The sequence below is a fragment of the Ranitomeya imitator genome, chromosome 2 (genome assembly GCF_032444005.1).
Source record: "Ranitomeya imitator isolate aRanImi1 chromosome 2, aRanImi1.pri, whole genome shotgun sequence".
NCBI lineage: Eukaryota > Metazoa > Chordata > Amphibia > Anura > Dendrobatidae > Ranitomeya > Ranitomeya imitator.
The window spans coordinates 178521155-178546782 of record NC_091283.1 but is presented as its reverse complement, the minus strand read 5'-3'; the positions used below and the strand labels follow the sequence as shown (position 1 = coordinate 178546782).

Sequence of the window (25628 nt, the reverse complement as noted above, 5' to 3'; positions counted from 1 at the left end):
CAGTATGGCGGTAACACTATTGTGGCGGTAATATTATTTTGAAACAGTATGGTGATAATACTATTGGGGCACTGTATGGCGGTAATATTATTTTGAAACAGTATGGCTGTAATATTATTGTGGCACTGTATGGCAGTAATATTATTTTGAAACAGTATGGCGGTAATATTATTTTGAAACAGTATGGCGGTAATATTATTGTGACACTATGGCAGTAATATTATTGTGATACTGAATGGCGGTAATATGACACTATATGGAAATATTGTGGCACTTGTATGGCGGTAATATTATTGTGGCACTGTATGGCGGTAATATTATTGTGGCACTGTACAGTAAATTTATTGTGGCACTGAATCACTGTAATATTGTTGCACTGTATAACAATGTTATTTTGGTACTGTATGGCGATATTGTGGCACCGTATGGCGGTAATAACATTGTGGCACTGTATGGCAGTAATATTATTGTGACACTATGGCAGTAATATTATTGTGACACTGTATGGCGGTAATATGACACTATATGGAAATATTGTGGCACTATATGGTGGTAATATTATTGTGGCCCTATATGGAAATATTACTGTGGCACTGTATGGCGATATTATTGTGCCACTGAATGGTAATATTATTGTGGCACTGTACAGTAAAGTTATTGTGGCACTGAATCGCTGTAATATTGTTGCACTGTATGACAATGTTATTTTGGTACTGTATGGCGATATTATTGTGGCACTGTATGGCAATGTTATTGTGGCACTGTCGTACTATTGTGTCACTGTTTGACAATATTATTGTGACACTGTATAGTATTGTGGCACTGTATTGAAATGTTATTGTGGCACTGTTTGGCAGTTGTACTATTGTGTCACTGATGATAATATTATTGTGGCACTGTATGGCAGTGCTAACCAGGCATGAACCCTTTTGCTTACTGCCAGGGGAGACACCAGTAAGTAAATAAAGTTAGGTTAGCAATCTGACCCTTTGCCCTAGGTAAAAGAAAGTCTAGGTACAACTCTATGGCAGTATATTTTATACAGTACACAACAGTATATGTTGTGTGAATACTCTTGGATATTTTGTGAGCACTATTTGTCCATATTATATTGATTCTATATGGTACTGATGGTAGCATTTCATGGGTACAGTATGTTAAGAAATGTTATCCAGTTTCCATCAGTATATTTTCTGCAGATATTTTTTGAGTACTATATAGCGGTATTATACAGATTCCATTTGGTAGTAATATTATATGGTCACTATATGATGGTATGTTTCATACAGTACAGAGCAGTATGTGTTCTGTGGGCAAATAATGCTATTTTTTTTAATACCATATGGCAGTATTAAAAATTGTAGCTTCTATATTTTACTGTTATGGGACACTAATGGTAGTGTTATGTGTACATTTAGTATGTGTTACCCATAATATAGGAATGTATACTATGTGGTATAGCAGCATAATATTTGAGTACTATACTATATGATACTGTTATTTTATATACTGGCGTACTATATCCAGTATATTCTCTGATCACAGTAAGATATTGAGTTCTACATAACAGTATTATATATTGATTGTATATGGTACTGTTATTTGGAAACTACACTGTAGGGGCACTGTATGATAGTATAATTCAACCAGTATATAGCTATATATTTTTTTTGGAACACGGTAAGAAAAGGTTTTCGAGTACTATATGGCAGTATTCCATATTTGAAGTGGTACTGTTCTTTTGTCATTACATGGTAGTGTTATGTGGATACTGTATGGCAGTATATTTTATCTTCTATAGAGGAGCACATGTTCTGTTGGAACAGTAGCACATTTTTTTTAGTAAAATCCAATATATAGCAGTATATGTTCTATGTGGCGGTATAATTTGGGTTCTTTAGGAAACTTATATGGAGACTATTTTGGTTTTGTTATGTGGGTACTGTATAGCAGTATTAATTATCCAGAATATAGCAGGATATTATTTAAGTGCTATATAACATTATTATTAGGGTTCTGTATAGAACGGCTATGTGGACACTATATAATGGTACTATTATGTGGGTACTTTAAAGTAGTATAAATCGAGTCTATAGCATACATGTTCTGTGATGCACTAAAGAGCACCATGTGATGGTATTAGTAAGTTTTTATGTGGAACTGTTATTTACCCACCATATGGTACCATTATGTGGTTACTGTATGTGGGTAGTATACAATTATTAGTGTATACTATGGCAGTATATTTCATGTGAATGCAGTACACTATTATTTGAGTGCTATATGGCACTACTATTAGGGCTCTATATAAACCTGTGATCTGGATACTATATGGTACCATTATATGGGTACTGTACGGCAGTATGAATTACCAAGTAGATAGCATGCATGTTCTCTGACACACCAAAGAGCACCTGATGGTGGTATTATTTGGGGTCTATATAGAACGGTTATTTGGACATTATTTCCGTAGCTGTGTCTTTGACCGCCACAATGACTTTATGGAAGATCACAATGTAGGAATGTTACATTTGCTTTGAGATCTACCCATAGATCTAAAGATTCTTTATCCATTACAGTCAATGGGGATCATCCAGAATGAGGATCAATGAGGGGGTCCTAACAAGATCTACATCAATAATCCATTCTGAGAGACACTAGTGTAACGGGTGAGGGGTCTGGTTGTGGTAAATGGGAAATGATCTTATAGATTTTCATTTTTTTTAATTTAATGTTACAATATATTTATATCGATTAAAAGTATTTTTTATTATTTAAAAAAGTCAGGATTTGATTTTCTTAATATATTAATGGCATTTAATGAAATTCTTTATTTGGTTGTAACGCTTTCATATACATGAATTATATGATAATAGAAGTGTTCGCTCTTGGGCTCAGGATATAATCACATGAATGATCGGAGAGGACGTCTTCCATGCCAGGCTCAGACTGGCCCATAGGGTAACAGGGGAATCCTCCGGTGGGCCCCTGTGCAGATCTGGGCCCCCAATCCCACTGTATGAGCAGTACTTGACATAATTCAATTGATTCTGTACAGAAAAAAGCAGCATCTCATCATTCATTAATCAAACTACCCAATGTATTATTATATAGTGTAATATTTGTATGCAGGTGAAAAGTGGGCCCCCAAAGTCAATGTTACTGGTTGGCCCTTGGCACCCCAGTCTGACACTGCTGGCAGCTATATACTGTATGTAAGGACTGGACCGGCACCAGGGCCCATGGGTCGCAGACTCATAACGCGCCTGACCATGGCCAGTATAGCGCTTGATTAGAGAGATGGTCGTGGGACCACCGAGCCCAATGGGGCCTGGCATTGCCAAGACTACCTGGTGCTGACCCGCTCACCCCAACCCTGTGTAATCATACTAGACATTGAATGGGGGATATCTCTTCCAAAATGGCAAACCCCAAACCAACATAACTGCACGTTTAGTGAATCTGAATTAGCTCAACACTTTCCTTCAAACGTAGCAGAGCTGAGTATGTTATGTAAAGATTTCCTGTGTAGCAGAGCTGTGTGTGCTATGTCACTGTTTCCTATGTAGCAGAGCTGTGAGTGCTATGTCACTATTACCTATGTAGCAGAACTGTGTATGCTATGTCACTATTTCCTATGTAGCAGAGCTGTGTGTGCTATGTCACTATTTCCTATGTAGCAGAGCTGTGTGTGCTATGTCACTATTTCCTATGTAGCAGAGCTCTGTGTGCTATGTCACTATTTCCTATGTAGCAGAGCTGTGTGTGCTATGTCACTATTTCCTATGTCGCAGAGCTATGTGCTATGTCACTATTTCCTATGTAGCAGAGCTGTGTGTGCTATGTCACTATTTCCTATGTAGCAGAGCTGTGTGCTATGTCACTATTTCCTATGTAGCAGAGCTGTGTGTGCTATGTCACTATTTCCTATGTAGCAGAGCTGTGTGTGCTATGTCACTATTTCCTATGTAGCAGAGCTGTGTGTGCTATGTCACTATTTCCTATGTAGCAGAGCTGTGTGTGCTATGTCACTATTTCCTATGTAGCAGAGCTATGTGCTATGTCACTATTTCCTATGTAGCAGAGCTGTGTGTGCTATGTCACTATTTCCTATGTAGCAGAGCTGTGTGCTATGTCACTATTTCCTATGTAGCAGAGCTGTGTGTGCTATGTCACTATTTCCTATGTAGCAGAGCTGTGTGTGCTATGTCACTATTTCCTATGTAGCAGAGCTATGTGCTATGTCACTATTTCCTATGTAGCAGAGCTGTGTGTGCTATGTCACTATTTCCTATGTAGCAGAGCTGTGTGTGCTATGTCACTATTTCCTATGTAGCAGAGCTGTGTGCTATGTCACTATTTCCTATGTAGCAGAGCTATGTGCTATGTCACTATTTCCTATGTAGCAGAGCTGTGTGTGCTATGTCACTATTTCCTATGTAGCAGAGCTGTGTGCTATGTCACTATTTCCTATGTAGCAGAGCTGTGTGTGCTATGTCACTATTTCCTATGTAGCAGAGCTGTGTGCTATGTCACTATTTCCTATGTAGCAGAGCTGTGTGTGCTATGTCACTATTTCCTATGTAGCAGAGCTGTGTGCTGTCACTGTTTCCTATGTAGCAAAGCTGTGTGTGCTATGCCAATATTTCCTGTGTAGCAGAGCTGTGTGTGCTATGTCACTATTTCCTATGTAGCAGAGCTGTTTGTGCTATGTCACTATTTCCTATGTAGCAGAGCTGTGTGTGCTATGTCACTATTTCCTGTGTACAGAGCTGTGTGTGCTATGTCACTATTTCCTGTGTAGCAGAGCTGTGTGTGCTATGTCACTATTTCCTGTGTAGCAGAGCTGTGTGTGCTATGTCACTATTTCCTATGTAGCAGAGCTGTTTGTGCTGTCACTGTTTCCTATGTAGCAGAGCTGTGTGTGCTATGTTACTGTTTCCTATGTAGCAAAGCTGTGTGTGCTATGTCACTATTTCCTGTGTACAGAGCTGTGTGTGCTATGTCACTATTTCCTGTGTAGCAGAGCTGTGTGTGCTATGTCACTATTTCCTATGTAGCAGAGCTGTGTGTGCTATGTCACTATTTCCTGTGTAGCAGAGCTGTGTGTGCTATGTCACTATTTCCTATGTAGCAGAGCTGTGTGTGCTATGTCACTATTTCCTATGTAGCAGAGCTGTTTGTGCTATGTCACTATTTCCTGTGTACAGAGCTGTGTGTGCTGTGTCACTATTTCCTATGTAGCAGAGCTGTGTGTGCTGTCACTATTTCCTATGTAGCAGAGCTATGTGCTATGTCACTATTTCCTGTGTACAGAGCTGTGTGTGCTATGTCACTATTTCCTGTGTAGCAGAGCTGTGTGTGCTATGTCACTATTTCCTATGTAGCAGAGCTGTGTGTGCTATGTCACTATTTCCTATGTAGCAGAGCTGTGTGTGCTATGTCACTATTTTTTATGTAGCAGAGCTGTGTGTGCTATGTCACTATTTCCTATGTAGCAGAGCTATGTGCTATGTCACTATTTCCTGTGTACAGAGCTGTGTGTGCTATGTCACTATTTCCTGTGTAGCAGAGCTGTGTGTGCTATGTCACTATTTCCTGTGTAGCAGAGCTGTGTGTGCTATGTCACTATTTCCTATGTAGCAGAGCTATGTGCTATGTCACTATTTCCGGTGTACAGAGCTGTGTGTGCTATGTCACTATTTCCTGTGTAGCAGAGCTGTGTGTGCTATGTCACTATTTCCTATGTAGCAGAGCTATGTGTGCTATGTCACTATTTCCTATGTAGCAGAGCTGTGTGTGCTATGTCACTATCTTTTATGTAGCAGAGCTGTGTGTGCTATGTCACTATTTCCTATGTAGCAGAGCTATGTGCTATGTCACCATTTCCTGTGTACAGAGCTGTGTGTGCTATGTCACTATTTCCTATGTAGCAGAGCTGTGTGTGCTATGTCACTATTTCCTATGTAGCAGGGCTGTGTGTGCTATGTCACTATTTCCTATTTAGCAGAGCTGTGTGTGCTATGTCACTATCTTTTATGTAGCAGAGCTATGTGTGCTATGTCACTATTTCCTATGTAGCAGAGCTATGTGCTATGTCACTATTTCCTGTGTACAGAGCTGTGTGTGCTATGTCACTATTTCCTGTGTAGCAGAGCTGTGTGTGCTATGTCACTATTTCCTATGTAGCAGAGCTGTGTGTGCTATGTCACTATTTCCTATGTAGCAGAGCTGTGTGTGCTATGTCACTATTTCCTATGTAGCAGAGCTGAGTTTGCTATGCAACTATTTCTATTGTGCCTTAAGATAAAAAGTAGATGCACTAGCAGTCCTATGAAAAGACATATCTAGATTTATAGAGGCCTAGCTACGGTGGGGGGACTGGCTTGGCATGGGTCCTAAATATTAATACAAGGGGGGGTGCCAACAAGTCCCTCTGCCTTGGCTAGGGATTTAGCTAAAGAGCAAAGGCAATGGACCAAATCTTTGCTTTGGATAAATTAAATCCTAACCACTACCAGTTACCATTTAAAGTGCTCTATTAAATTACATCCTGTACTCTGCTACCTCTTTACAATGCTGTACAGCTCTGCTACATCTGTATCTTTCCCTATATAGCTCTGCTACCTCTCTTTACGGGGCTGTACAGCTCTGCTACATCTGTATCTTTCCCTATATAGCTCTGCTACCTCTCTTTATAATGCTGTACAGCTCTGCTACAGCTGTATCTTTCCCTATATAGCTCTGCTACCTCTCTTTACAATGCTGTACAGCTCTGCTACATCTGTATCTTTCCCTATATAGCTCTGCTACCTCTCTTTACAATGATGTACAGCTCTGCTACATCTGTATCTTTCCCTATATAGCTCTGCTACCTCTCTTTACAATGCTGTACAGCTCTGCTACATCTGTATATTTCCCTATATAGCTCTGCTACCTCTCTTTACAATGCTGTACAGCTCTGCTACATATGTATCTTTCCCTATATAGGTCTGCTACCTCTATTTACAATGCTGTACAGCTCTGCTACATCTGTATCTTTCCCTATACAGCTCTGCTACCTCTCTTTACAATGCTGTACAGCTCTGCTACATCTGCATCTTTCCCTATACAGCTCTGCTACCTCTCTTTACAATGCTGTACAGCTCTGCTACATCTGTATCTTTCCCTATACAGCTCTGCTACCTCTCTTTACAATGCTGTACAGGCTCAGCTCTGCTACATCTGTATCTTTCCCTATATAGATCTGCTACCTCTCTTTACAATGCTGTGCAGCTCTGCTACATCTGTATCTTTCCCTATACAGCTCTGCTACCTCTCTTTACAATGCTGTACAGCTCTGCTACATCTGTATCTTTCCCTATATAGATCTGCTACCTCTCTTTACAATGCTGTGCAGCTCTGCTACATCTGTATCTTTCCCTATACAGCTCTGCTACCTCTCTTTACAATGCTGTACACTGCTCTGCTACCTCTCTTTATAATGCTGTATAGCTCTGCTACATCTGTATATTCTTCTACAAGATATTTATTTGGATATTTAGTAGTTATAAGTGACTGATCCGAATTAAGGTTTTCTGAAAGAAGTTAAAAAAAATTGAAATATGAAATAAAAGAAAAATAAATGTGTTTGGTTTTCTTGTAGACATCAGGTAGAATAATTAGAGCCCGGCTTCTGCCTGAGACAATCTCCATTATTCATGTATTTTCTGGCCACATAAAAATGACAGATCGCAGCGGTGGCAATGAGGGTCCTGGGGTGGGGGCTGACGATCATATTGCACATTGGGTGTTGCTGCCATCAGGTGTATGGCGCTCACACGCTCCCCCTGGTGTCCGATGCGCGCACAGCAGCCGCCAGCTCAGCCAGCAGCACTGGTCTTCCTGCAGGAGCTCAGAGGAGCAGCTGTGCCAGCTCCAGGATCCACACTGTGCTGGGACCCCACACTCCAGGACTGCTGCCGGATATTGGGGGGGAAGTGGGGAGGAAGGGGGCAAAGCCCAAGCTTTGGGGAAGAGATGAGAGATGGATCATGCTTTGAAGGAGGTGACACCCAGCAAGGAGTCTGCTAGTGCTGACATGTTGTTTGCTCTTCTGGCTCAGAATGAAGACCTGAGGAAAGGTAGGTGGCCAGCCTGATGGGTGATCCCTACAGTAACAGCAGAGCAGCTGAGGGCTCCAGCCACCACCTGCTCCAGTCATCTTCAGCACCATGGACAAGGCTCCAGGTTACCAGCTACACTGAGAAGAATGTCACCCAATCTATAGACCACAGATTACACCAGATACCATTACCAGGACCCTAAACCAAAGCCACCCCTCAGAATGCCACCCCTCAGAATGCCACCCCTCAGAATGCCACCTCTCAGAATGCCACCCCTCAGAATGCCACCCCTCAGAATGCCCCTGCAACAAAGCCTGGGAAAGGGAGACCCACAGATGCAACAGCAATATAGAAGGATTAGTCCATGTGTTATATACATAGAGGGCTATATGTCTACTTATTAGATGGCACACTGCATTATACTAATCCCTCTGGATGATAACAGTACATGCCCCCGATAATTAACAATGCTATCTAATCCTAGGTTATATCATCTCTATATTCTCCCGTGTAACCAGAATCCTCACTATTCCGATCAGCATGTGCCCTGTTATTATATTCTACTACTGGAGAATACATGTATTTTCTTCTATTCATTATTCTATCAATATACTCAAGGACTATTCTATCCATCGATGTCATTACTGAACTCTGACATATAATAGTAACCAAAATAACTAAATATAATTCAGACAATTAACCTACTAAATTATCAGACTTTCCTTTCAAATCTAAAAAAAAATCACATTCTATTTTATATCTATGATATTACTTTGAATATTTGAATTTTCTAGATATTGTCATTTTTCTATGATTTGATGTATTTGAATGTTCTAGACATTTACATTATTTTTTTCAGATCTTCATTTTCTAGATTTTTTCATTACTTTTCTGTATTTTAAATGTTCTAGAAATTTAAATTACTCTTCTATGATTTTATACATTTTAATTTTCTAGATATTTTCATTCGCAGTCTGATTTTAGTTTTCTAGATATTTCCATTTTTACTCTGATTTTAGTATTCTATTTCATATCTATTCTATATTACTTTCAATATTTGAATTTTCTATATATTTTCATTCTTATTCTATGATTGTAGTTATTTTAATTTTCTATATATTTTCATTCTTACTCTATGATTGCAGTTATTTTAATTTTCTATATATTTTCATTCTTACTCTATGATTGCAGTTATTTTAATTTTCTATATATTTTCATTCTTACTCTATGATTGCAGTTATTTTAATTTTCTATATATTTTCCTTAATTTTTTATTATTTTAGATATTTTAATTTGCTAGATATTCTGTTTTTTTTTTCATTGATTATCCTCATTCTACTTTATCATAATTTATTATACAGTAATTTTTCTCTGATTTTTATATGTTATTCTATAATATTTCATTACATTCTGACGCATTTAATTTTCCTAAGTTAGATTTTTTTTTAAACAAATTCTGTCATATTAACATATCAATAGAAGTTATATTTTACATTTTTTTCTTGTTATATAAATTATATCATCACGTTTTCTATAAAGTTGTTCATTATTGCCATTTTATATCTTACCATATTTTTTTAATCTATCATAGCATTATTTTTCGCTAGATTATTATATATCTATAATAATTATAAGGATTTGTACTTAAATTTAGTATAATATAGAAGGACTGAAAAACATACATGTTATATTCCCTTCTATACTCAGAATCCCTATATCCTACACATCCATGTGCTGTATTTATAATCACCTATATAAACTCCTCTTTATTATGACCATGGTGTAATATAAGGGACTCCTTGTATTATTAACTAAACAAACCCACAATAACAAGATTTCTTCTGTGTATTCTTATCTTTACCATGAGATATATTATATATATATATATATATATATACATATATACACAACACACATACATATACATATATATATATACATACATTATTTATATACATATATATATATATATATATATATATATATATATATATATATATATATATATATAAAATCAGTATGATGTCTAATTCCTGCAATATAGCATTCTTTGCTAACTATTCTTGACAACCAATGCTATCCGATCCTACAAATCTGAGTGCTGCTAATAAATATTAAAAATGACAAAATATATTTTTTTCCAGAGTATATAAAATTAATTAGAGAATCTTAAAAATGGAAAGAAATCAAAGTTATATGCCGATTTATCTACGTGTATATAGCAATAGCAGTATATTTGTAGACTTCACATATAGCATTTAGTGCACACACACACACACACACACACACACACACACACACACACACACACACACACACACACACACACACACACACACACACACGTATGAAGAATAAAGATTAAAAAAGGAGACTTAAGATGCTTCGTAATCTTCAATCATTACAAGCAATATTCTATGACGATTTACTGAAAGGCCGATATATATATATATATTAGAGGCTGGATGTGGATTGTTGGAGGGAGCTGTACGCGGACACGGAGCGTCTCCCCGGTGTTTTGGACACTGCAGTGAATGTCGGGTTAAGGAACTGATCCAACAGGTGATTGTTTTATTATTCTGAACAAGCTTGATTTTTTTTTATTCCAACAGTTATGTGAGATCTAAACAAAAAAAAAAAGAAAAGAAAGATAAATAGAGACAACATTAAAATTTTATCAGACATCAAACAGACAAAAGACAAGAACCGCTGCCTCCATGTGATAGAATAAAGGCAGATCCATAATTAATGGTGCAGAGAAGCTGCTTCCCCCCTGCACTTACCGGGACAGCGCCAATGCATGGAGGGGGGAGATGGATGGATGGATGGATGGATAGATAGTTAGTTAATAGATAGATAGATAATAGATAATAGATAGATAGATAGATAGATAGATAGCTATAGATAGATAATACATAGATAATAAAGATACATATTTTAGTTGTTATTATTATTATTATTATAATTATTATTTATTATTATAGCGCCATTTATTCCATGGCGCTTTACATGTAAGGAGGAGTAACATAATAAAACAAGCACAATAATCTTAAACAATACAAGTCATAACTGGTACAGGAGGAGAGAGGACCCTGCTCAGGAGGGCTCACAATCTACAAGGGATGCGTATATATCAAATAAAAGATAGCAAAAATACATAACACTTTTCTAAAATCTCTGTATCTATCTATATCTCATATCTATGTATCTAATTCTATATCCATTTTCTATCTATAATTTATATACCTATCATTTATCTATCTTCTATCTATCAGTCTAATATTTATCCATATATTATCTGTCCATCTATTATCCATCTATCATCCATCTATTATCTAATTATCTATCTAGCCCATATTTATCTATTATCTATGTATCTATCTATGTATCTATGTATCTATCTATCTATCTATCTATCTATCTATCTATCTATCTATCTATCTATCTATCTATCTGTCTATTCACTATCTATCTATCTATCTATCTATCTATCTATCTATCTATCTATCTATCTATCTATCTAATATGTAGCTATCTATTGGTCACATTACATCCAGGGTAAATCTAGGATATATCATAAAACCAATATAGTTCCTCATCATATACAGGGTTCCCCTCAAAATCCTAGCATCAAACTACCATAGTACAAAGAAGGAGCAATGATCCAGGATATATAATGCTGCGTGCTATCAGTATGGGATATATGGTAGAAATGACACTGGACATCAGATAAAGCTCATTTCCAACATTTTAAACTCTCACCTGGAATTAATGGATATTTGTCTGGATCCCTGTTATTCATTAAAATAATGTCTACCAATTAATTGTCCATCTTTCTAAAGACTCATCAGGTCCCTGTCTGTATCTGTCCTGTACCTGCTTTCTCAATCACTATCTACGATCATCTGTCTAATCTCAGCTGTAAGAACAGGGGGTTCCTATCACACTACTGGGTGTCCCTGCGACCAGCACCTCACATGAGGGACGGAGCAGAACAAACAAATAGCAGACATAAATTAGTGTTCATTACCAATCCAGAATATTGCCATTTAATAATGGCAGATAGCTAAATATAATAATGATTAATATATATATATATACACACAATATAAGAGATCAAGAGTGTATATATATATATATATATATATATATATATATATATATATATATATACTGTATATATAGAAAAGTAATAGGTTTATAGGGAGACAGACATGAGGTATATGGATATTATTTATAAGATGGTTGGTTGAATCCAACATCTCTATACGGATGCATGTCTTATATTTCTAATATCCATCATCTAATATCTTTGTATGATTTTACATGTCTAATATAATATACATCTACAGATAGAAAAATAAAATCAGCACTCTTTATGCAAAGAAGGTTGCAAAGCCCTCAAGGTTATCATCAAAACCTCTTGTGTACAAATACCAAAAAATCTATCAGCTCATATCTAATATATGTGTATATTCATCTTCTCTTGTCTATAAATATGGGTATATACTGTATATATATATATACACACACACACACACACAGTGTCCTATTTCTAAAATTTGTAATTTCTGTAATATCAAATTCTACAATATATATATGTTCCATGGTATAATTAGCGATGGTCACGGAGGTGTGAGCCCATTGTGGTGTATGGGGGCAACTCCGCTCCTGTGTGGTCCTGTAGGCATGACTAGGTGTGCCTGTTGGTGGCCATTGTGTTCTCATTAGCGGGTACATATAATTGTTAGTATCCGTATTTAGGAACAGTCCGGCAGAAGTGTGAGCTGTGCGACTACCACCAGGGTCTATGGAGCCACACACAGATATATAGATATTATTAATAGGTTATTGGAACATTCAGGTTACATATTTTTTCGTTCTTTTGTACAATGTTTGGTCTTTATCAATAACTTTATTTATTTTACTTAATGATATAGCGCCATTAATTTCCACAGCGCTTTGCAGATAATCATCATAATGATTATGTTGATATGCATAAGTCCTTTTTTTATAGTTTTTTTAATATTTTCATAATTTCATAACAGAACTCCACACATTTTTTGGTAATAATCGGATTCTGAATCTCCAACACATCTCATCAGCTTCTATTGGAGAGGAGCATAGACTGAGCTAAATGAGAATTTCCTGCCTGCCCGCAGTCACCACTAGGGGGAGCTGACACTGTATACTGCTAATACATGGAATGTACAAACTCTTTGGCTCCACCTAGTGGTTGCTGCAGGCAGTGAGAAGTCATGGATTTCCTTAGTATTGCACAGGTGATAATTGCATCACCCGCACAGGCAATAATTCCATCACTTGTGCAATACTAAAGGTACCTTCACACACAACGATATTGTTAACAATATCGTTGCTATTTGTGACGTAGCAACGATATCGTTAATGAAATCGTTATGTGTGACAGCGACCAACGATCAGGCCCCTGCTGGGAGATTGTTGGTCGCTGAATAAAGTCCAGAACTTTATTTCATCGCTGGACTCCTGCTGACATCGCTGGATCGGCGTGTGTGACACCGATCCAGCGATGTCTTCACTGGTAACCAGGGTAAACATCGGGTAACTAAGCGCAGGGCCGCGCTTAGTAACCCGATGTTTACCCTGGTTACCATGCTAAAAGTAATAAAAAACAAACACTAGATACTTACCTACCGCTGTCTGTCCTCCAGCGCTGTGCTCTGCACTCCTCCTGTACTGGCTGTGAGCCGGAAAGCAAAGCGGTGACGTCACCGCTCTGCTTTCCGGCTCACAGCCAGTACAGGAGGAGAGCAGAGAAGCAGAGCGCAGCGCTGGAGGACAGACAGCGGTAGGTAAGTATCTAGTGTTTGTTTTTTTTTACTTTTAGCATGGTAACCAGGGTAAACATCGGGTTACTAAGCGCGGCCCTGCGCTTAGTTACCCGATGTTTACTCTGGTTACCGGCATCGTTGGTCGCTGGAGAGCGGTCTGTGTGACAGCTCTCCAGCGACCAAACAGCGACGCTGCAGCGATCCGGATCGTTGTCGGTATCGCTGCAGCATCGCTAAGTGTGAAGGGGCCTTAAGGAAATCCTGTAAACATGACCTGTTGGTGGCTCTTGAGGACCGGAGTTGGGGAACACTGCTTTAGAGGGATTGCCAGGATTTTTTTTCTCTAAAGCTGGATTTTGTTCATATGTTGCTTGTGCGTATTTCAGCTCCAATCTGTATGATCCTGGTATGTTGTGTGGCAGAGGGGATTCCCAGAGCCCAGGTTTGGCTGCTATTTCAGCACCCCCCATAGCTGCTGTATGATCCAGTGACACGGCTCTTGGCTGGAGAATGGACGTTTGTGCTTTCTTCTTGCAGAAATCCCTTTGTGTGCCGGCTGCAATCAACACATCATGGACAGATTTATTCTTAAAGTGTTGGACAGACACTGGCACAGTAAATGCCTCAAGTGCAATGACTGTCAGATCCAGCTGGCCGAGAAGTGCTTCAGCAGGGGGGACAGCGTCTACTGCAAAGACGACTTCTTCAAGTAAGTGTCACTGCCGCCATGTGTGATACCTGTATGAACGCGGCACAAGGAAATATTTAATTTTTTAAGGCATTTTTTCTTTTTTTTAGATCTTTATGGAAATAACCCTACAATTTGCTTCCTAATAAAACAAATGTTGCGTCATTCAATGGCATGATAACAGGGCAGGGCCAATAGGGCCAATTCAAATTTTTCCCCGGTCTACTTGCCTACCTTCATCTACATCATTACCAGAACGTACTCATTTGGAGTACAGATGATGGCAGTGATGGCTCGGTACATCAGAACAATTCCCAGCAGCAGCTTCTCCCCAGAGTTCGTGAGACAGAGGTGCTGAGCTGACCCATCACTGCCATCATCTGTACTCCAAAAGAGTTCCGATATCAATACAACTGAAGGCAAGCAAATATACTGGGGGACGAGCAGGGGTCTGGAAGCAACTTACATCCTATTTTTTTTTTACACGAATGAAGGAAAATCCCCTACTAAAGCTATTTGCAAAGTGTTATAAATATCCAACTCTGAACAAAATTATAAAAAAATAAGCACAGAGTTAAGTTACTCCGTAAGCCTCGGTTACAATTTAAATCGGTCACTGGGCTGCCTGGGCTCAGAGATGAGGTTGGGATGCACCACCCCAGAGAGGGAGAAGAGCAAACGATATATACTGAGGGGTTTTTGGTGTCATTGTGGGGAGTTGGGTTGACCTAGTCGGGTGGGAATGACTCCAAGTTGTAGTTAAAGGAGTCGGGTTGGGGAAGTGGTGGGGAACTACGCAAGGCGAAAACTGCTGGAGAGCTTGTGCCAAGCAGGGCAGAAGCTGCCAAAAGTAAGTGGCAGGCAGGGCAGAAACTGCCAAAAGTAAGTGGCAGGCAGGGCAGAAACTGCCAAAAGTAAGTGGCAGGCAGGGCAGAAGCTGCTAATAGTAGGTGCCAGGCAGGGCAGAAGCTGCTAATAGTAGGTGCCAGGCAGGGCAGAAGCTGCTTAATAGTAAGTGCCAGGCAGGGCAGAAGCTGATAATAGTAGGTGCTAGGCAGGGCAGAAGCTGCTTAATAGTAAGTGCCAGGCAGGGCAGAAGCTGCTAATAGTAGGTGTCAGGCAGGGCAGAAGCTGCTAATAGTAGGTGCCAGGCAGGGCAGAAGCTGCTTAATAGTAAGTGCCAGGCAGGGCAGAAGCTGCTAATAGTAGGTGCCAGGCAAGGCAGAAACTGCTACTAGTAGGTGCCAGGCAGGGCAGAAACTGCTAACAGTAGGTGCCAGGCAGGGCAGAAGCTGCTAAAAGTAGGTGCCAGGCAGGGCAGAAGCTGCTAATAGTAGGTGCCAGGCAAGGCAGAAACTGCTAATAGTAGGTGCCAGGCAAGGCAGAAACTGCTAATAGTAGGTGCCAGGCAGGGCAGAAACTGCTAATAGTAGGTGCCAGGCAGGGCAGAAACTGCTAATAGTAGGTGCCAGGCAGGGCAGAAACTGTTAAGAGTAGGTGCCAGGCAGGGCAGAAGCTGCTAATAGTAAGTGCCAGGCAGGGCAGAAGCTGCTAATAGTAGGTGCCAGGCAGGGCAGAAGCTGCTAATAGTAGGTGCCAGGCAGGGCAGAAACTGCTAATAGTAGGTGCCAGGCAGGGCAGAAGCTGCTAATAGTAAGTGCCAGGCAGGGCAGAAGCTGCTAATAGTAGGTGCCATGCAGGGCAGAAGCTGCTAATAGTAGGTGCCAGGCAGGGCAGAAACTGCTAATAGTTGGTGCCAGGCAGGGCAGAAACTGTTAATAGTAGGTGCCAGGCAGGGCAGAAGCTGCTAATAGTAGGTGCCAGGCAGGACAGAAGCTGCCAATAGTAAGTGCCAGGCAGGGCAGAAGCTGCTAATAGTAGGTCCCAAGCAGGGCTGAAGCTGCTAATAGTAGGTGCCAGGCAGGGCAGAAACTGCTAATAGTAGGTGCCAGGCAGGGCAGAAACTGCTAATAGTAGGTGCCAGGCAGCGCAGAAGCTGCTAATAGTAGGTGCCAGGCAGGGCAGAAACTATTAATAGTAGGTGCCAGGCAGGGCAGAAACTGCCAAAAGTAAGTGGCAGGCAGGGCAGAAACTGCTAATAGTAGGTGCCAGGCAGGGCAGAAGCTGCTAATAGTAGGTGCCAGGCAAGGCAGAAACTGCTAATAGTAGGTGCCAGGCAGGGCAGAAACTGCTAATAGTAGGTGCCAGGCAGGGCAGAAACTGTTAATAGTAGGTGCCAGGCAGGGCAGAAGCTGCTAATAGTAGGTGCCAGGCAGGGCAGAAGCTGCTAATAGTAAGTGCCAGGCAGGGCAGAAGCTGCTAATAGTAGGTGCCAGGCAGGGCAGAAGCTGCTAATAGTAGGTGCCAGGCAAGGCAGAAACTGCTAATAGTAGGTGCCAGGCAGGGCAGAAGCTGCTAATAGTAAGTGCCAGGCAGGGCAGAAGCTGCTAATAGTAGGTGCCATGCAGGGCAGAAGCTGCTAATAGTAGGTGCCAGGCAGGGCAGAAACTACTAATAGTAGGTGCCAGGCAGGGCAGAAACTGCTAATAGTAGGTGCCAGGCAGGGCAGAAGCTGCTAATAGTAGGTGCCAGGCAGGGCAGAAACTATTAATAGTAGGTGCCAGGAAGGGCAGAAACTGCCAAAAGTAAGTGGCAGGCAGGGCAGAAACTGCTAATAGTAGGTGCCAGGCAGGGCAGAAACTATTAATAGTAGGTGCCAGGCAGGGCAGAAACTATTAATAGTAGGTGCCAGGCAGGGCAGAAGCTACTAATAGTAGGTGCCAGGCAGGGCAGAAACTGCTAATAGTAGGTGCCAGGCAGGGCAGAAGCTACTAATATTAGGTGCCAGGCAGGGCAGAAACTGTTAATAGTAGGTGCCAGGCAGGGCAGAAACTGCTAATAGTAGGTGCCAGGCAGGGCAGAAACTACTTATAGTAGGTGCCAGGCAGGGCAGAAACTGCTAATAGTAGGTGCCAGGCAGGGCAGAAACTGTTAATAGTAGGTGCCAGGCAGGGCAGAAACTGCTAATAGTAGGTGACAGGCAGGGCAGAAGCTACTACTAGTAGGTGCTAGGCAGGGCAGAAACTGTTAATAGTAGGTGCCAGGCAGGGCAGAAACTGCCAAAAGTAAGTGGAAGGCAGGGCAGAAACTGCTAATAGTAGGTGCCAGGCAGGTCAGAAGCAGATAATAGTAGGTGCCAGGCAGGGCAGAAGCAGATAATAGTAGGTGCCAGGCAGGGCAGAAGCAGATAATAGTAAGTGCCAGGCAGGGCAGAAGCAGATAATAGTAGGTGCCAGGCAGGTCAGAAGCAGATAATAGTAAGTGCCAGGCAGGACAGAAGCAGATAATAGTAAGTGCCAGGCAGGGCAGAAGCAGATAATAGTAAGTGCCAGGCAGGGCAGAAGCAGATAATAGGAAGTGCCAGGCAGGGCAGAAGCAGATAATAGTAGGTGCCCAGAAGGGCAGAAGCAGATAATAGTAAGTGCCAGGCAGGGCAGAAGCAGATAATAGTAAATGCCAGGCAGGGCAGAAGCAGATAATAGTAAGTGCCAGGCAGGGCAGAAGCAGATAATAGTAGGTGCCCAGAAGGGCAGAAGCAGATAATAGTAAGTGCCAGGCAGGGCAGAAGCAGATAATAGTAAGTGCCAGGCAGGGCAGAAGCAGATAATAGTAAATGCCAGGCAGGGCAGAAGCAGATAATAGTAAGTGCCAGGCAGGGCAGAAGCAGATAATAGTAGGTGCCCAGAAGGGCAGAAGCAGATAATAGTAAGTGCCAGGCAGGGCCGAAGCAGATAATAGTAAGTGCCAGGCAGGGCAGAAGCAGATAATAGTATGTGCCCAGAAGGGCAGAAACTGCCAAGTGTAAAAACTGAGATTACGTACCACCAGAGACTGTTGATTTGTTGGCTAAGTAGGAGACCACTGTGTCATAGCTGAAAATATGATTGGCACCGTACAGTGAACACTCTCCAGCCACTGTTAAATAAAGTTGGACTATCTGCAACCAGCATGATTCTGTGCCTCGATGTGTAACCATTAAGGTTTTGCCTCTTCAGGGTAGAGTTGGGCTCCTTTAACAGTCCGTGTCACCACATGTGTTGCTGCTGCATTCCTCTATTAGGGTGACCACTAACGCCCCATTTTCCATACAACCCCTGCCATTATAGCCTTATCATAGTATGGAGATGGGTGAGGAGCACGTGAACATTGTTACTCAGGGGTGGAGGCCTCTCCAAATCCACCCCCGAATATGTGCAATAGAAGTGCAGGCAGCTGCCTAAGCTTCTCCCCTGTTACAGTCCCCTCTCTTTTGTGCATGGGGGCATCGCCACTGACTAATGGTGGTAAAACTTGATTGAGGGTCCTAAAACCTCTCTTGTAGGGTTCTAGTAGAGGTTGGGATTGCTCCTAAAAGGAGCCCACAATATGGCAAATAGCTACACCCGATACACAAGATACATTTCTATTATAAATCTGATTATTTCTATTTTTTTGTCTTTAGGAGGTTTGGGACAAAATGTGCAGCCTGCCAACAAGGGATTCCCCCCACCCAGGTGGTGAGGCGTGCCCAGGAGTTTGTGTACCACCTGCATTGCTTCTCCTGCATTGTGTGTAAGCGGCAGCTAGCTACCGGGGATGAGTTTTACCTAATGGAGGATAGTAGGCTGGTGTGCAAGGCCGACTACGAAACGGCAAAGCAGAGAGGTACGGCACTGTGCACACTGCAAGCGGCAATGTCCTACCGGGGTTCAACTTCGGCATCTATTATTGGCCATATATGCACAATACATTGATCTGACCGCGACGATGTACCCGATAACTGACATATATGTAGGCAGGACCGGGGAGAAGTGAGAGGAGATATTGATCATGGAAGTAGGGATCATTCTGGAGATTCTGCCTGTAATTCTAGGAATGACCTCATAGTCTAGAACTCCCCAGCTAGAAATGGCGGATATCAATGCACTATCCGAGCATGCTTGGGTGCTAACAGAGTGTCTTCAGCGTGCTCAAAAAATATGTTAAGAGTCCCCACGGCTGCATGTCTCACGGTTGTCTAATCCCCCCCCAAAAAAAAAAAATCTAAAAAAAAAAAATTACAGATTCAGAAAAGTCTCTTTTTTCCCCATTTTATTTAATATATATCTGTATTTTATTAGATTTGCACAAATAACATCTTATTTCTCATGAAATTACAAATCTGGGGGAAAAAAACGAAAATAACATTTGAAAATAAAATTTAACAAATTGGAAAAAGTTTTAAATTTTTTAAATGAAGGTTTAAAAAAAACCTTTAAATACGGCATGCAATAAAACAAACATTCCTACAACTTTTTTTTAAATAACTAAATACATACAATCTATAATTTATTTGGTTTATGGCTTTAAAAAGCTTTGAGCTTTTACTTACTAATATCCGTCCATCAGAATGTCGGTGTTCTCCTAGAATTAGGACCTCTTCTCGTCAATAGAAAGGCGACATTACAAGACTTCACACGTTTAACACAATTATTAAAAAGTAAATATGTTTTATATTTAGATTCACAATAAAAAAAATATATATATATATATATATCAAATCATAAGCGTAAATTAAGTGATTACCGAAAATAATTGCTTGAAATTGATCAATTAGGATATAATGCAATTTAGTATTTCATTTTGTAAAAAAAACAAACAAACAGCTAAATGTGCTAAAAAGAAGTAATTTAGTAGAATTGAAACAGATAAAATTTTGTAAATATATGGATATAAAATAAAAGGTAGAATTAAATCTTATTGCTTTTTGTTTATATATGGGTAAAAAAGTCCACATTAAATAATTTGGTTAAAAAAAAAATGAAATAAAATTAACCTATTTTAATATTTACTTACTATGTAAAAAAAAAAAAAAAAAGTTGAGGAATTTTAGAAACAATTTGCAAAACCAAATTCCGAATTTCTGTAATAGAACGCATGTCTATTAAAAAAATAAAAAAATAAAATAGAAACACGAGTATAAAATCCTTCCTGCCTCCATATATTACAGAAGCGGAATCGACAGCCAAAAGGCCAAGGACGACCATTACTGCAAAGCAGCTGGAGACACTGAAAAATGCCTATAACAACTCCCCAAAACCTGCCAGACACGTCCGAGAGCAGCTGTCATCGGAGACAGGCCTGGATATGAGAGTGGTGCAGGTAAGGACTGATCTGCATGTTAATAGGAAAATATATATTAATTATATATGGGGAGAAAAAACGCCACTCACATATTACCGCAAACTGTGCAGCCATTTCTATTTTATTTCTAGCAGCTGAAGCTAATTTTTTTCTGCCTTAATTACATGAAAGCAGAAGCGTTACGATGCATTGTTTAATTTATTTAATCCATTCGTTTTTAAAACATTTTATATTATTGATAATTTGTTTTATTATTTAATTATAATTATTTAATTAATATCTTTTATAATTTTATTTTTTTTAATTGGCTTTGGTCACTATTAAATATATATATTTTATTTATCCTTTTTTATATATTTTTTAAATGAATTAATAATGATGAACTTATTTATGTAAAAATGAAAAATATCCTCCAATAAAAGTTTTACCATTTGCCCCAAGGAATCATTATGGAATTGTGATGTGATGGGGCAATCAGTAAAGCTTTATTGGAAGACATTTTCCATTTTTATGACGACACAGCACAGATATATCAGATATAAAAGACATTTAAAATAAAAGAAAACTGGAAAAAAAATTGACTTAAAAAAAACATGTAATAATGAGCGTAAATGTGACATAACTATGATTTTATCGATTTTTAAGAAGTGTATGTTTTTATTTGGACTATTTTAATTAAAGATTTTACACATTTATTTTTTTTCCTTTTCTATAATTGATAAAAAAATTGATAAAAAATATATATATTTTTTTATTTTAATTTGAAGTTACAGAAAATTATTATTATTTTTTTTAATACACATGTATATAGACTAATTATGATGATTTCTGCTTTATTATGTTGCAAGGTCTGGTTTCAAAATAGAAGAGCAAAAGAGAAAAGATTAAAAAAAGATGCTGGGAGACAACGATGGGGGCAGTACTTCAGAAACATGAAAAGGTCGAGAGGAAATTCTAAATCTGATAAGGACAGTATCCAGGAAGAAGGTCCGGACAGCGATGCAGAAGTCTCTTTTACAGGTAGGCACTTGTTGAATCTCGGATATATTGACGATTACCTAAAAGTTGTAGCCACAGCTAGACATACAAGAGAGGCGGATCTTGTCCGATGAAGTGGCCTTGCGCCCCCCATGTCAGTCGTCTTCTGTGGCACCAGGGCCTAGGTGTGCGGCTACCTCCGCACCGTCTATAGATACCCGGACTTGTGATTAGGGGTAGATAGTTTTGAGCTTATAAAAGGATATTTTTATGTGTTAACTAGAAAAACTGTAGGTCTTAGGCCCATGGCCAGCTAATACTTTGACTGCATTATTACCCAAACTGTTGCTGTCACTGCTAGAAAACATCCTCAATATATCTTTAAAGGGAAAGTGTCATCAGAAAATATCCTAATGTTTAAATCAGGTTTTTGTGTTGTGTTTCTTTTTTTAATTTTCACACTGGCCACTAGGGCTTTTTTTTAGACTAAGTTCCTGTTGCTTCAGGAAATGCACATGTATCTTAGCAGCAATGAACAGACTCAGACTGTCTTTTTATTGAAGCATCTAATGAACATGTGCAAAGGTAGGTGAGCTGTGACATCATCGATTGTGTATGGTGGATCCTGTGTTATCTACTGTATATAGGGGTGTTATCAGTCATTCTACAGGAGGAGGAGGTGAGCTGTGACATCACCCATTGTGAATGGTGGATCCTGTGTTATCTACTGTATATAGGGGTGTTATCAGTCATTGTACAGGAGGAGGAGGTGAGCTGTGACATCACCTATTCTTATTGGTGGATCATGTGTTATTCACAGGATATAGAAGAGCTGTATTATGGTGCTATCAGTCATTGTTTTCCGCGTCTGATAAGGAGCTGTGTTGAAGATTTTTCAAGAAAGGACAGGAAGTTAGTCTAAAATAGCCCCGTGGCTAACTCATTTAGTTTTTTTGTTTGTTTTTTTAAATAAAAACCATGACATCGTAAAATGTATTACTCATGCTGACCTAAATCTGATGTACTATGTGATTTCATTTCAGATGAGCCCACCATCTCAGAAATGAACCATTCCAATGGGATTTATAACACTTTAAATGAGGCATCGCCAGTTCTGGGCAGGCAGGCTGGAAGCAATGGTGCCTTCTCTTTGGAACATGGCGGCATCCCAGCTTCAGACCAGTATCATGACCTAAGATCCAACAGCCCCTACGGAATACCTCAGTCTCCAGCATCATTACAGCCAATGCCAGGCCACCAGCCGTTGATTTCAAGCTTGGCATTCCCTGATGCCGGATTGGGTATAATGGCGCAAGGTGGGCAAGGAGTGCCACCTTCCATGAGAGTATTAGGCGCAAATGGACCAAGTTCTGACCTCTCCACTGGTAGTAGTGGTGGATATCCAGATTTTCCTGCCAGTCCTGCTTCTTGGTTAGATGAAGTTGACCATGCTCAGTTTTGACACAAGACATGAACCAAGCTCCTATTTGTGAGTTAAGCTTGGATGTGGGTGGGATGGTGGGGTCCAAACTTTTACACTGGAAGGGGATGAAAAGTCGAGCATAATGCAATTGATAAGCCTGGCTGGAAGTCTATAGAGGAATCTTCACTGCAAGGACTTTGGAGAACATTGGACATTCATCGAAGACTTCGGCGTTTGGTTTGTGTCTTCATAACTTCTACATATTGGACTAAGAAAGACTTCTATGTATCTATTACAAATCTCAGTGACTTTCTTCTGCACCTTTATCCTTGTGCTGTACGGTACCAATCATCTTCATTGGAAACCCAACTTTTTGACTTATTTATATGTATTTCAGGAACCCAAACAACTGGTGAAACAAGGAAAGAGACGGCATGACTTGTATGGTTTGCCATTGATCTTAGAAAAATGCAATTTCTTATTGATTTTCCATTCCCATCTGATAGAGAATACAGATTTTTTCAACTTTTTTAATAATGGTTGGCCAACGTAAAAATTAGTACGCCAAGAATTGGTCAATTTCCCAATTACTGAAACCAAGGTGAATGCAAAGGGTGCAGTTGATGGGTGGGACAGGCACCTCTGCCACCAATGATCTAAAAAACCTTTTTTTTTTTTTACAATGGACAAATCTAGTCTATTGTGTCCTCTGATATCAGATAACTAGGAGGACATGTAAATCCTGTCAAAAAGATGGGCCTCGTCAGTGGTTTTATTGGCTTTGATGTCAAGGGTCCCTAGGAGGCTGTACCCAAGATCTGGTACCTACGGGGTATCAATTGACTCCTTACGATATGGCATGTTGGGGCGCAAATTTTGTATTGGGTCACAAAATTTTTAAGCTACACCTCATCTCGAAGTCAACACGTTTTCACCTTTGGCCAAGTCCTATAGTCAATGCACTTCTAAAACGAGTATTTCTGGGTTACATTCTACAGGGAAATTATCCTTAGCCCAAGACAAAACATTTTAGAAGAAAAAAATCATGAGAAATTATCAGTTGTGGAATTTTCAAAAAAATAAAAAAATATCTTCACCATCCTTTTCTGCCAATGCAGATGCTGTACTGCCTTTTCCTATAGATGGCCATGTATATCGCTTATACACTATAGGAACACATTCTAAAATTGCACTTAAAATCTGTTGCCAAATAAAGAAAAAAAATATTCTTAAAAAAAAGTTTCTTTCTAGATCATGTTATCCCCAGATTATCATCTGTTAATTTTTTTTTTATACATTTACTATTGACTTTATACACTCATTTTTACATTAATGGTTCAGTTGTATAGTTTTATGTCGCTCTCTTTAAATGCAGCAAATATAAAAGCAATTTGGTTTATTGGTAAAAATAATAATAATAAAAAAATCAGTATGTAAATTGTTCCTCGTCTGCTGAATGCTGTGGAATATGTGTATGTCAATGTGTAATATTTATTTGCTCCTTAATGATCAAACATTTCAAGACGTTGAATAAATTTGTCAGCAAAAACGCTAATTCCGTCTGACTAAATTTACTGAGAAGAAATTATTTTATGGCTGCTAGGAAAATACAGTTTATGGGCTATAAAATCCTCTTACAATATTTAATTACTCTTCAATATATTTTTCTAAATTGCAAAAAAAAATAAAAATATGTATATTTGTTTATTTTTGCATTAGTAGTGGAAATAGATTGGTTGTATTCAGGGTTTTACAATAAATTGTTAAATATAATTTTTTTTCCTGTATATTCAAATTGGTTTTAATTAACGTATATAAATATTAGATACCAAGTGGTATAATATTCATTAATGAAGTACTTGGCTGAGCAGTAGGATTTCCATACTATGAGCCAATTCATCACTGCATTTTTGCCAATTTTTTGTACGTGAGTGGCTCACAATTAGTCACTTTTTGATACAGTGGGGGAAATAAGTATTTGATAGTTTTCCCACCTACAAAGAATGGAGAGGTCTGTAATTTTTATCGTAGGTGCACTTCATCCGTGAGAGACAGAATGTAAAAATAACAACCACAAAATCCTATTGCATGATTTTCCCATAATTAAATTGTCTCCCCTTATTTCTCCCATAGATCAGTGAGATCCCACCGCTCAAAATCCTACCACTTTCCCACAAGCTACACCTTCATTTTACCAGTAGCATCCACTACACTATTTCCCGACCTGTGACTGTACAATTGGACACCTGGCCTCTGATAATAGAGGACCCCAGCGTCACACACAAAAAAACATTCAGGAAGTGCTGCTTTTTGGGAAGTTAAGGATTGGGGGAATTGTAAACTCTTCAGGGAGTCTGGAAGGTCACCTCTTATTTTGGTCATTTTGAGAGAATTGGCAAGGATTGTTTTCACCCATGTACAGTAATTGCTAAAGGAAGTTTGCATTACTAGTCATCCAGGGA

The 25628-nt window shown here is 39.4% G+C and overlaps 1 protein-coding gene across 2 annotated transcripts in view; it reads left to right on the top strand.

Annotated features, from left to right (window-relative positions):
- The window catches only part of LHX3 (LIM homeobox 3), a 30123-nt gene extending 5749 nt beyond the window's left edge, over positions 1-24374 (top strand). Inside the window, exons 1-6 of one of the 2 annotated variants that reach the window (XM_069748129.1) lie at positions 7846-8123; positions 14453-14624; positions 19105-19307; positions 20632-20783; positions 21614-21785; positions 22787-24239. In XM_069748129.1, coding sequence (XP_069604230.1) covers positions 8027-8123; positions 14453-14624; positions 19105-19307; positions 20632-20783; positions 21614-21785; positions 22787-23205 — 1215 coding nt within the window. In that variant the 5' untranslated portion in view covers positions 7846-8026 and the 3' untranslated portion in view covers positions 23206-24239. Of the gene's footprint in view, positions 1-7845; positions 8124-14452; positions 14625-19104; positions 19308-20631; positions 20784-21613; positions 21786-22786 lie in introns of those variants that run through there. The other variant, XM_069748130.1, reaches the window with a different exon arrangement.
- The last annotated feature ends 1254 nt before the right edge of the window (positions 24375-25628 follow it).